Source organism: Cebus imitator, unplaced genomic scaffold (assembly GCF_001604975.1).
Source record: "Cebus imitator isolate Cc_AM_T3 unplaced genomic scaffold, Cebus_imitator-1.0 Scaffold42, whole genome shotgun sequence".
In the NCBI taxonomy this organism is placed as follows: Eukaryota; Metazoa; Chordata; class Mammalia; order Primates; family Cebidae; genus Cebus; species Cebus imitator.
This window is the reverse complement of record NW_016107357.1, coordinates 13,764,720-13,777,238: the sequence shown is the minus strand read 5'-3', so window position 1 is coordinate 13,777,238 and position 12,519 is coordinate 13,764,720. Positions and strand designations below refer to the sequence as shown.

The window sequence follows — 12,519 nt, the reverse complement described above, 5'->3', positions numbered from 1 at the left end:
GAGTGGATGGTTACCCCTCCTGGCCTCAGCCACTTACACTACAACTTCCCTAGAGGGTAAGGTTGCAAGGCCCTCAGGTCTCAGACTTCCAGCTGTAGCCAGGTTCTATCACAGCCAAGAGCAGTGGAGCCAAGAGCTGCTGATCCTGTTGGCTATCCTGAAATGTGCATTATGACATTGGTGCCCCAATCCCCCTGCCAGATCCCTCCAGGAGGTGACTCAACTATCCGGAAGCCTTCTCCAGGAGACTCAAGACTGAAGGCTCCTGGTGATGCTTGGTGATAGGGCTCTGAAAAGGGGGGCCCTAAAGACAGCTGACAGGCTGAGGGGAGGACCGCACTCATGGTCCCCTTCAGGGTGCTTCCCCACCCTTAGAGCAGCCAGGCTGTCTTCAGATGCAGCCGAGATCCTCAAACAGTCCCTGTGAGGAACACAAGCACTGCAGGGCAGTCACCTGTCCAGACCATTTGGACTGGAGTCCCTGAGGAACCCAGTGAGCTACAGGAAGGTGCCGGGCATGAGGCCCAGTGGGGCGGATGTCAGGGGTCAGCCCTGCCGCCCGCCCTCTCACCCTGTGGCCCTGCCGGAGCTGCCCGGGCATCTCCACACTCAGCCTCTGCCATGGCAGCTGCCTTCAATGAGGGCTCCCGGGCTACTCCTGTAAAGCTCATGAGGAACCCCAAGGCCTACAACATAAGCAAAATGGCCACTCTGGGGAGCCCACCGGGAACAGGGCTGGAGTCCAAACTCGAATTCGAAAGGAGGGAAGGTATGTGTATGTTTGCTTCACACTAGCATCTGGGGCCCCAGGAAAGCCTCAGGCAGCAGGGAATTCTGGAGACACCCTGAGCATAGCAGGATCTCCTGGAAGAAATCTAGAGAGGCCCAAAATAGGCATGGGAAAGGGATAACTTGCCTACCCCACACTCTGTCCTTGTCCCCTGGAAAAGGTAAATGTCACCTTTGTTCTACTCCCACTGTGTTGGAAGCTGCAGTGGGGCACTTGCCAGCTTCCACTGTGGTTCACAACACTTGCTGCCTCCCCATGGGCGGTGGAAGGTCAGGAGCCACAGTCCCATCTCCATGTCCCTTGATGGTTAGCAACTCGCCGCACACGTACACTCCTGGGCCTCAGGTTGGAGCCCTTGGCCTTGGAAAAGGAAGGTACAGGTAGGTGTGAACTCCCTGAGGGCTCCCACACCATGGCACCCTTGGCACTTGATGAACAGCAGATGCTAGAAGATGCCCATGGCGTAAATGAGAGAGGAGCTGCACCCATAGGCTTGCCTCCTGCACCCGACCACGCCCCTGATTCTGACCTCCTTCATGGATGCAGATGATGTGGGCATGTGGGTCTCCAGCCCTGACTGGGACTGGGAGCACAAAGCTTTCATTCACCTTAAGACACTGCACCTGAGACCCAGTGTGCAGGAGGCCCCTGGGGTTCCCAGGAGAGCAAGCCCAAGAAGGAGGCTACCACTGTGGGAGGGGCAGCTCTGCCTGGCTGGGCCACCTCTGCCTGGGACACTTTAGGGAAACCACCTACCTGCCATTCCCAACAGGCCATCGTTCCCTTTGGGGATGTGAGGATAACTGGATTTGATTTCAGTCTGTGGCCTCCTTCTCACCCTCCTCCCAGTTAAGTAAAACAAGCATGCCCATCCAAGTTGAGACGCGCAGCTCCCAGAAAGGAAGCCAGAGACCTGGTTGGCCAATGCAGGGGCATTAGAGGCCATTCTCCAGCTACAGAGAGGACACCCCTGATCCCAGGTCTTCGTACTTGACCTGGAACAATGGAAAAATCAGCTTCCAATTTTCCTAACCTTTAGCTTGCCCTCCAGTCTACATTGAGGCCCCTTGGGCCCATTGACAGGTGCTTGCCTATGGGTCTCAGCCTCTAGTCAAAGTATTGGTTAATTTTTTGAAATGCTTCTAATTGCCAAGTTTAAGAAACACCGTACTCACCCTGAACTTTCTGGGACTCACTGGATTTCTAATCAGGCTTTTGGCATCAGGTCAGTTTTTCAGATTTTTCCCGTGTATCCTTTACTTACATGTTAGTGTGCTGGGTGCTGAGCTTATAGAAGTGATACAGGGTCCTTTGCTGCAGAAAGGGCACAGGGTGGCGATCACCGTGCATCAGACAGTGACAACACAGTGTGCTGAGTGCCATTCGAGAGGTGGTCGGGGGCCTCTCAGAGTGGAGGACCTGCCTCTCTGGAAAGGGCACAACAGAGACCCTTAGCCAAGTAGCAAAGGGTGAGCAGTTTTGAAGGGCGAATTTGAACCACATTCTAACAAGGGTCTGTTTCACTCACCAGGTCGCCAAGACTCAACTCCCATAACTGGGGACCAACTGCCCCACCCTTCCTTGGTCCCTGCCTCAGTTCTGGCCAGGTATCCCAATCCTGAGCCCTTGCTAGATGCCCGGAGGACTGGGGTCCCTCCTGCCTGAGACCCCACAAGCAGAACTCCTCTCCCCAGGCTGGCCACGCTGTGCATCTGCTGCTGTTGGTGCACATAGCACTTTGCACCCAGCTGACAGGCGCCACTATGCCAGCCTCATCTAGGGCCTGACAGCCTGCAGTCATCTTGCTGAAGTAAAAAGTATATGTCATTGCTGGAAGGGGAGCTGGCCTAGCAGTGGAGGCTGGTGACCTACTTACTGATGAGCAGTTAGGAGTTCATAACTAATCCGAATCCCGGATTGGAGAGGGAGGCTGTCTTCTCATGTTCCTAAGGAGCTGCACCACCACCTTTCAGAGAATATCAGACAAAGGTATTAAGTGCCACGATAATAAACCAAGAAAAGCGATTTATACATAAGCTATTTCCATTCAGGTTCTAGAGAGGTTTTCCCTAGAAACATTCATAACTTGGTAATACAGTAATTTGCAAAATAAGTTAAATTGTGAAATAATGATCCTGTGTAGCACAATGCATTTAGTATGGTTTGCTTACTTAGTGCTGTTCCATTTGCAAAATTAATTAAAAAAAAAAAAAGCAATGAGAAAATCAAAAGCAATGAAGTTGTGTGGCAGGGGAGGGAGTGTCTGTCTTGCACAGACTATAGCAGGCCATTTCCCTTTGACACACAGTGGATTATTTGTCCCTTTGTTCCCGGAATTCTCTGGGAAGTTCCCCACCAAGTATGGGTGGTCTTCTACTGAGCATCACAATCACTGACTTGTGGATGAATGTGGACTATTTTTGGACAGTGATCTGCTTTTACAATATAAATCACAAACAGACCTCTGGCCTTGCCAGATGCTGAATAAACTAACAAATCGCCATCCCTCTTTCTCATTCTGATTCGTCAGGGTCCCTTTCCTCCTTTTTTCTCTGTAAGAGCAACATATTCAACTACCTAGCCGGGACCTTTCAGGCAGGCCCAGATGCAGCCCTCCTGCGGCAGAGGTGGATGGGCCCTGTGCCAGGAGGTGAGCACACTCCTCCCAAAGAGGGCAGCCCCATCCTGTGGAAGCCCACAGCACTGTGGGGTGAGCGCTCCATACTCTCGGCACACAGCAGGAGAAAGTGAGACAGGAGCACCAGTGCCCTCTGCAAATGGGCACTCAACCATCACAGCATCCAAACTGGCATTATGGTCAACATGAGGCAGAAAGGCCCCTTCAGCCTAGGCCACGGTGGGATGGGGTGAGGCTGGAAGAACCCTGGAATCCCCATTGTCACGTTTATCGCTAATGAATTGCCTCTCACATGATGTGTCAGTTCTGGGTTCTCCTGTAGGCGGCCATACCTGCCTCAGAATCACCAGATGCACAATGAATAACTCGGGCATTTGGGGTGAGGTGAACACGAGGCAATGCATTGGGTGTCCTTTCTGATACTTATGCCTCAGCCCCTTCTATTTGACTTGATTTAATGCCTAACTGTAGCAGCTGCAGGAGACATACGTCCCCATGAGGCCATTGGTAGAACTGTGACATCATTAGCTGCTCCCATCAAAATAATATTTCAAAATTAGCCCCTCGTGATCATGGATGCTCAAGTTAACCCAGTGTTCTAGCCAGCACATTTTTTTTTTAGACTGCTTAGACTGCAGTGCTGACCAACACGCCACACAGGTGGATCAGGCACAGAGGACCCCGCGAAGTTGGCCTGCTTCCAGAAGCATGGACAGAACCACATCTTTAGGGGTAGTCCAGTCCCTTTTGTCAAAAATGGCCTTGTCTAGACAACTTTCAGCTCATTTCCAGACTCTGCTGCGGAGAGGGGCAATACTGTGACACCCAGTCATCCAGTGGCACCAACATCATGATGGGCCCCTTGCCCAGGGCTGCCAGCCAGGCTGGGGTGGCAGGGCCCCTGAGGGGCGAGGCGGTGGGTGAAGGGGCTGGGCGAGAAAAGCATGGGAACCAAGGCCCAGGCCTGGCCAGTAGCGTGTGGGCCTGTGAGGAAAGGCTGTCCTGGAAAACAGAGCCCATGGCATGAGCTCCAGCTCTCCTCGCCTTTTTTCTTTCTTCATGGCAAATAAAAATCACAGAACCCTCCATGTTTTCCTTTATCGCCACTGATCAGATGAGCATAGGAACCACAGCCTTGAGCCAGGATCACATTTGGTTCTACTTTATGAGGCCAAGTTCCATTGCTGGCATCGTACTGGTTTGCCTGGACCAAGTGCCTTCTAGGGACGAGGGACTTTTCGGTGCTAGAACCAGCAATGTCTTGGCAAACTGGGCAGATCTGTCCCCCTGGCTGCAGCTAGTCACACCGTGCCCCGACCCCAGCCCCCACCCTTGGGTGCCCTTCAGTTCTCAAGACCTGGACTTGGCAGGAGGGAGCGGGTGAGGCAGTGGTCAGGCTTCCAGCTCTTGTCCCAGCCTTGCAGGTGGTGCCCTGAGGAAGGTTCCCCAGGCCCAGGCAGAGCAGGCCACCTGCTTCACCACACAGGCATCAATGTTCATGACCCCCCGTTACAACTCTATGTTCTGCTTTCTTTTAAAGGCAGGAGGAAAGGCAGGAGCCAGTCCATGCAGGCGCACTCGGCACTAAGCCAAAGGCCACCCATGCTGAGCTCATCTGGCCCGATCTTAGAGAGCCGCCAGCCATTCCTCCAGACGTCCACCTCTGTGCACGAGCTGGCCCAGAGGCTCTCGGGCAGCCGGCTCTCCCTGCACACCTCAGCCACGTCCCTGCACTCTCAGCCCCCACCCGTCACCACCACAGGTCACCTGAGCGTCCGCGAACGGGCCGAGGCCCTCATCAGGTCCAGCCTGGGCTCCTCCACCAGCTCCACCCTGAGCTTCCTCTTCGGCAAGAGGAGCTTTTCCAGCGCACTTGTCATTTCTGGACTCTCTGCTGCAGAGGGGGGCAATACCAGTGACACCCAGTCATCCAGCAGCGTCAATATCGTGATGGGCCCCTCAGCCAGGGCTGCCAGCCAGGCCACTCGGGTAAGGGGCTGGGCAGGGCTCCCCAGGATGAGCTGGGGTGGTGGCATGGGCTTCTGGCCTGAGCGTGGTCCCCACCCTTCTGCCTGCAGAACCCCATCCCCTCCTCTGTGGGGCTCCCAGAATGACAAAGGACAGTGATTAGACACGAAGTGGCTTAGCTGCTCTAGGAAGCAGACAAGATACAGAGCACACGTCCTGTAAATGATAATACCCAGGCAGGCACTGAAAGGAGTCACCAGATGCAGAGGTTCAGCAGAACTGTGGCCACTAGCCCTGCACCTGGGAGTGAGGGAGAACGCTCTCCATTCATCCATATGGTGGGACTCTTTTTACATGATTTCTGGCTTGAGGGAGAGGAAAGGGTAGCTGTCAATGCTGGAGTTAGATCATCATCGCTTCTCAGCCGAGATTTAACTTTAAAGCTGCTGAGACAGCCCACTGCTTCTAGGTATTTCAATACTAGATAAGGAGAGTTTTAAGGACGTCACCCAAATAAGCTGTTACTTGTCCAGAATCCCAAGGCAGCTGATGTGAAATGAATTCTTAAGCTTCATCAGCGAGAAAAAGGTAAATGCCTGGCAGTTCTCCTTTGTAACCCAGTAGACAGGGAAAATCGATGGTGTCAAGGCAAGACTGGGTTGGATTTGGAGATTTCCCCCGCTCCTTTTGAGTGTTCAGGTTTTCCTGCCTGTAGCTCATGCTTTCCATCACACACCAGGGTTGCAGCAGCTTGGCCTCTGGTTCTGGGTGTGGTTATTTGCAGGTGGAGAAAGGGGGCCGCACCTGAACATTCCTCTGTCGCCCTCCCTCTCCTTCATGGGAAAAGCTCTCCACACAAGTGCCTTCCTGCCAGGGGAAGCCAAGACTGGGTTGGCCACCCTATGAAAAGCCAGAGGATTGCAGCCGTGGGTGCCATCTTTCATGGAGGGGGAGATTGATGGGCTTTCCTGGAACCCCCAGGCCATTCTGGCCAAGAGGAAAGAGCTGATTACTGCAGGAATTTGACCTACATTTAGATAACTAAAAGAAAAAATCTCCCCTCCCTTTTCTTTATTTCTTCAATATAAGTTCATAAAATATCACCCTTCTCCCTGTCCCAATCTGTGTTAAAGTCACAGTCTGTGAGTGCAGTTCTGGGATTCTGTCAAATTCTCCTTCCTGCTCTCCAAAATGGGCAGTTGAGTCATTGGGACCACATGCCTTCAGAATAGAACAGCCTCTGTGTCCTACTGGGGTCAAGCCCGCTGGAACTCAGCATTCATGACAGGGGCTAAGTGTGCATGAAGTCACATTGACCACAACTGGAAATCCAGGCGCACTAATGCCCTTTCCTCCCGGGCCGCTCTTTCCAGCATAGTCATCCAGAAAGACCAGCATGCAGAGGCCCTGTGTCCCAGACACGGCATCAGCTGATGTCCTGTCCTCAGAGGCCACCGTGCTGGCACCGTCATTTGACCTGACGTTAGAACTTGACCTCAAGGTTGGACAGCACCAGCCTTTAGTTCCCACAGCATGGGGTGGGGGGTGCCAATTAAAAGTGGGTAGTGAACATCTGCTGAGCAGTTTGCTGCTTTTCTTTCTTCTCTTTGGAAGCACCTCTCCGAGCCATGTGAGCCCACCGACACCACCGAGCAGGGGCAGGTTCGTGACCGACGTCTGGCTGAGGCTGTGGCGGAGACTCTCAGGGTGGTCTGCAGGAGAGCAAGCCAGGAGGACATGGGCCTGGACGACACAGCCTCGCAGCAAAGTGCGTCAGACGAGCAGTGACAGGCGTGCAGCTGGTGGGGGGCGGGGGGAGGTCGGCGCCCCCACAGCTCCCACCTGTGTGTGCTGCTCTCCCCAAATCACAACCACCCAACACGGCGATCCATGAGGGGCTCCTCCTGTGGAAAAGGAGAGCTGTTCCAAAACACAGAACTTACCTCAGGTTTTTGAAAAAAACAAAAACACAACTCACATGATGGGGAAACAGCGAAGAAGCCACACGGCAGCTCCTCCCCGAGGCACGGCGCCGCCCAGAGCAACATGCCGTGGACGGCACCACACACGCTCCGGAATCTGCAATCTCAAACAAAAGCCATTTACTATCTTAAAACAACTAGAGTAAACAGAGCCAGGAAATGAATGCCCTGAAGAAAATAAGACAACTGCATGCTACATCACTGGCACTTTATACATTACTGTTACCGCAAAAAAGAAATGAACAGCAGCACATCTGACGCCATCAGCTGGGCAGATGCATTAGGCTTAAATCTAAGTGTCAAGAAAACCCTATTTCTTTATCATATTTATGCAGCTGTTAAGCATAATATGGTGGCAGTTTCACAAGAACCGTGATCATGCATGCAGTCATGTCTCAAGTATTTTGTGAAAAGCCAGGATATGTTCGGATGTGAGTTTAGAAATCAAGTCCATCTGGTGCATGGAAAGCCACCCGAGTCACATGACGCTCCTCACTGTAGTCTACGCAATTTGTGGGCCGCCAGCGCACTGTGGGCTTCACAGGGACAAGTGCTTGTTCTCCAAGCCCCGCAACCCTGACTGTCACAGAACACTCGCGCACACCTTTGTTTTTGAAATTAAAATGTTTATAGTTATTCTTGTGTCCAGTGTTTTGAGTTCTGTTGAAACTTCTCATTTCTAAAAGTGTATCTTTTATGGTGAGAATGACATTTGGGTAAATTCTGAGACAACTTTTCCCATCTTCAAAAACCCCAGGAACCTGTATCCTTGCTGGGGTGGAGGTCCCGAAATGGAGTCCATAGAGTATCACTGGCCTGTGAACCATCCCTTTTGAAAAGATCATATTTAGAAATACTCAATTTCTTTTTTGTGAGACAGTCCCCTCGCATCGCCCAGGCTGGAGTGCAGTGGTGCTATCTCAGCTTACTGCAACCTTTGCCTCCCAGGCTCAGGCGATTCTTCTGCCTCGGCCTCCCGAGCAGCTGGGATTACAGGCATGTACTGCCACACCCAGCTAATTTTTGTATTTTTAGTAGAGACTGGGTTTCATCGTATTGACCAGGCTGGTCTCGAACTCCTGACCTCGTGATCCGCCCACCTCAGCCTCCCAAAGTGCTGGGATTACAGCCATGAGCCACTGCGCCCGGCCAGAAATATTCAATTTTAAATAGTCACACAAATTTCTTCAAAGTCTTTAGGATTTGGAAATTTGAGGCGAAGGTTGGGGGAAGGGTAGTATAGAGAATCCCTTATCTCTTGGAAGTAAATTGTAATGCTTTTATAATTTTTTTTTGTAAAATAAGAATCAGCAATTAGTAACAGTAAGTGGGCTCCATAATCTGAGACAGAATGCTATTATTTTCAGATCAGCACTCCCTAGAGGTGCAAACTTTAATTTAAATGTAGTTGTATGTCTAATAGGAAGCTGATAGAGCCTTGCTGCAGTTCTTTAAGGTAGCCAAATTAAACTGGGCTGGCAGCTCCTGTAATACACTGGGGCAACTTTACAGCCAGGCCCCAAGGGCTAAACGGCAGGCCTGGAGCTGTGAGTGCGGCCTCCCCATGCGGGTGACTCCTGTGGAGTTAGGAAAACCACAGTGCCTGGCAGCCATCAGCCAGGAGCATGACTGGTCACTCCTTAGGCACTGAGGTAGGAAACACAGAAAGCATTCCCCAAAAAGGGGAATTGCCCCAAAGAGCTAGAAACCCAGGCTGGACAGACATGGCTGTGCAGACGAGAAAGCCAGAGCACCCTGGGCACTCCTCCATCCTGTTTCTCTGGGGAGGTTCCTGAGGTACTTCTTCAACTGCTACTCTGTTCATTGCTTATCCCAGTTCACGGGTTCTCAGTGACATCTTTTGTGGGGAGGAAGGAGAATGAAAGTGACACAGTGTATCTACAACATTAAGGCCACATTAATCAGATGAGAGTGCAGTGCCATTCCGCACTGAGTGGGCGTCTCGAGTGTGCCAACTGGGGCGCAGGTGCGCACACTCACATCCGCAGGCGAATGCGTGCACAGAGGGAAGGTGGCAGCATCGGAGTCACCCTAGGATTCTTGGGGGCTGTTTGACCAGCATCAACAATGTAGCCATACCTCTTTTTCTTTTTTACTGTGGTACACAACTTTTATATTTACAACTCATGAACTTGTTAATCTGGCCCTTCATCTAGTCAGCTGTGTATCAAAAAGGATTTCCTTCAAAATGTTATATTCTAAGCCCCATTTAGAGGAGGCATCCCTAATTTGACATTTCTTGCTAGAGTTGTTCGCGTTATGCCAGTATATAGCTAAAGAGTTATTTGGACACAGAACAAAATGGTTTCTCCTCTAAAGATAATATAAAAACCATAGTGCTTGGTTTTATATGACTTGTCTGGCTAATTTGACATTATTGATTCTAAATAATGTTGAAATTATCTGGCAAGTAGTTTGTTAAAATCCTGTGATACTTCAACTTCTCTTTACCCATAAAATGTGCAATGCAATGCCTGTTTACTTAGCTCGCCACCTCCAGCCTCATCCACTGTGCTGTTTTGTTCCAAGTCACTATGCTACACAAGCATCCATCATTACACACACAGGTGCGATACACAGATACAGCAACCTTCTATGAATACCAAAATTGGCAGCAAAAGAAGGAGAAGTAAGTCTATTTCACGTTTTCCAGGCAACCAGTGTTCCCACCCACTTGATAATTGGAGGGATCCCTCCCGGTTGGGGGTGATAATCAGAGAAGATACTCTATCCATTTAAAAGGCCACCCATCTCCCTGCCTGTGCTTACCCTCACTCAGAGGTAAGAAGAAACAACTTTTAAAGTATTGTGTGTTAAGCGTATGATCTGCTAAGGGGGAAAAGGAAAGTACGATTTAGTAAATCATTCTTCAAATCAGTCCTGATTCATCCCATCCGACCTTGTTGTTCTAGCTGAGATTCTTCATACAAGAAATACACGTTAATTCTGTGCTTTTCAAAGTGAATTCCTCCTTGAGACTCACATCCAACCATCTGTTAGATATTTTGCTTTGTTTGAATAGGAGGCATTTCAAACTCAGGTATAAGAGAATCCCTGGCTTCAATCTGTCCTGCCGCTGCCCCGCCGTCCCCCACCATCCGACCAGAGCTCCTCACCTCAGCCGTGGCACCCACAGGGAGGCAGGACTCAGCTCTGCTCCTCTCATCCTGGCTGCGTGGAGGACGGTCACGTGGAGTTCTGCCACGGCACCTCTTCTTCCTTTAGATCTCAGCATGACACCGTTCTACAGGCTGTGCGCATTGCCCCTGAGTTCTAGTTATTTGTGAATTGATCTTATCCATCATTAAATTTCATTGTTTTACAATACAGGGATTGCATCTGACACCTCCATAGGTGCTCCATGATCATTCTGTTTGACTAATACAATAATCATTTCAGGACCTCGCCACAAGAGACACTAAATGTTCTTTGGATTCACCACAGTTTATCACAGCTAAATGTCAACTCTGAGGTCTGGAGGCATATAATGCACTAAAAATGCTAAAGCTCAAGAAGAACGCAGCAGGGCATGATGAAAGAGTGAACTCTGGAGCCACGCAGACGTGGGCTCAAATCCCCTTTTTCACCACTATCACTGCGCTCTTGAACAAACACTCCAACCTTGTCTCTTTACCATTAAACAGAAAGTGTGCATAAGCTCCCACAGCCCCAAGTGCTAGGGGCTGAATCTGTTCCACACAAGTGGATACTTTCAAGTAGGCAGAGATACCCCCACCCCACATAAGCACAATTGCCTTCAGCAATAAGCCCTTCCGACTAGCTCTTTAACTTTGAAATAACCTTCACCGGCTAAGACAAAATCAAAGTCTACAAAATAGACACGACTGAAATACTGAGCTCCTAGAAACAAGCACAAGAATAAACATGGCCCTTGGTATTTCAGATGCATGAGGGGTGCTTATAAATGCAGAACGCCCTCCCGGAGGTGCCAGGAAAGGCTCCATCTCAATGGGGTCTCACCCCAGCTGGGGCAGACCAGCTCCACCAGGCCTGGGTGTACATTGATGACATTTCCCAGCCTGTCTCCCTTTTTTAGTTCTCCTGAGGGCTGTGCTACTTTCACAGATTCCTGGCCAGGATCAAGTTCCCAGGCCTTTGTGGGAAGCCTCTACCCATCTCAGAGGCCGTGCCCCTCCTGGCCCATTGAGGCATGTAGCCCACACCAGTGTTCAGTAACTCTCTTGTCCCGGTGATGGTGGCTGGAAGTCACAGCCAGTCTACCAGACGTCCTGAGCTTGGAACGCAGTCTCGCTGAACAGCCCGGCCAGGCAGAGACGGAGGAAAGAGAGGCCCACTTCCTCCTCCTGGGCAAGTGGCCCTTTTTGAGGGATTAGGTCATGATCTATCAGGGCTTCCTGTTGTGGTCCCTCCAAGGCTAGGCAAGTCCAAGTCAAGCTTCACAAAGCTACCTTGGAAGAAAAGCCCTGAGGAGACAGACACCAACGTAAGAGCCAGTCCTGGGCTGTGCACCATTCTGTGTTGATGCGAGCACTTCACGCCCCATTCACTGTGTCCCAGTGCCCGGCCCAGGGTGCCTCACCCCGCATGCCCAACTTACTCACAGTTAGATAGAAGGCACACTGCCACTTACACCGGTGGGTCTGTAGTCAATGCTGTTTAAAGAAATCCTGGAAATTCATAGATCTTCACCAAAATGACCAAAAAAAAGTGAACTGTTTATCACTCCAGTACTATCTACCACTTGGGGGGAGGTTTTTATCCTCTATGAATTCTGGGGTTTCAGTGGTCTTTAGCCTTATTTTTACAGTACCCCTGCTATGGGCTGAACCCTTCATTTCTACACCATTATTCTTGATAAGCCCAGCCCTCGGCACTGGGTACGCTCCACAGTTGTGTGGAGTGGCTGAAGGTTTCCTTCCGTGGTGTGGCATCACTCTCCTGAGATGACCACCACTCCCTGCTTTTCTGGAAGGGGAACTAGGCATAGAAAGATTCAAAATTGCTCCCATGTTAACTTAGGCAAAGCAGTGCTCTTATGCAAACCCGTGAGCTGAGCTCTTGTCATTTGGCCGGCTGAATATCAGAGGCTATCAACACTTCTAAAGGATGTGTGTTCCTCCCACACAATGCCTCCTGTC

General features: G+C 50.8%; 1 protein-coding gene across 2 annotated transcripts in view; it reads left to right on the top strand.

The window, feature by feature from the left end:
• PCNX2 (pecanex 2) overlaps window positions 1–8,014 on the top strand; it is a 292,353-nt gene extending 284,339 nt beyond the window's left edge. For both annotated transcript variants that reach the window (XM_017526554.2, XM_017526553.2), the window contains exons 33-34: window positions 4,969–5,417; window positions 7,011–8,014. In XM_017526554.2, the coding sequence (XP_017382043.1) occupies window positions 4,969–5,417; window positions 7,011–7,184 (623 nt within the window). In that variant the 3' untranslated portion in view covers window positions 7,185–8,014. The remainder of the gene's footprint in view (window positions 1–4,968; window positions 5,418–7,010) is intronic.
• The last annotated feature ends 4,505 nt before the right edge of the window (window positions 8,015–12,519 follow it).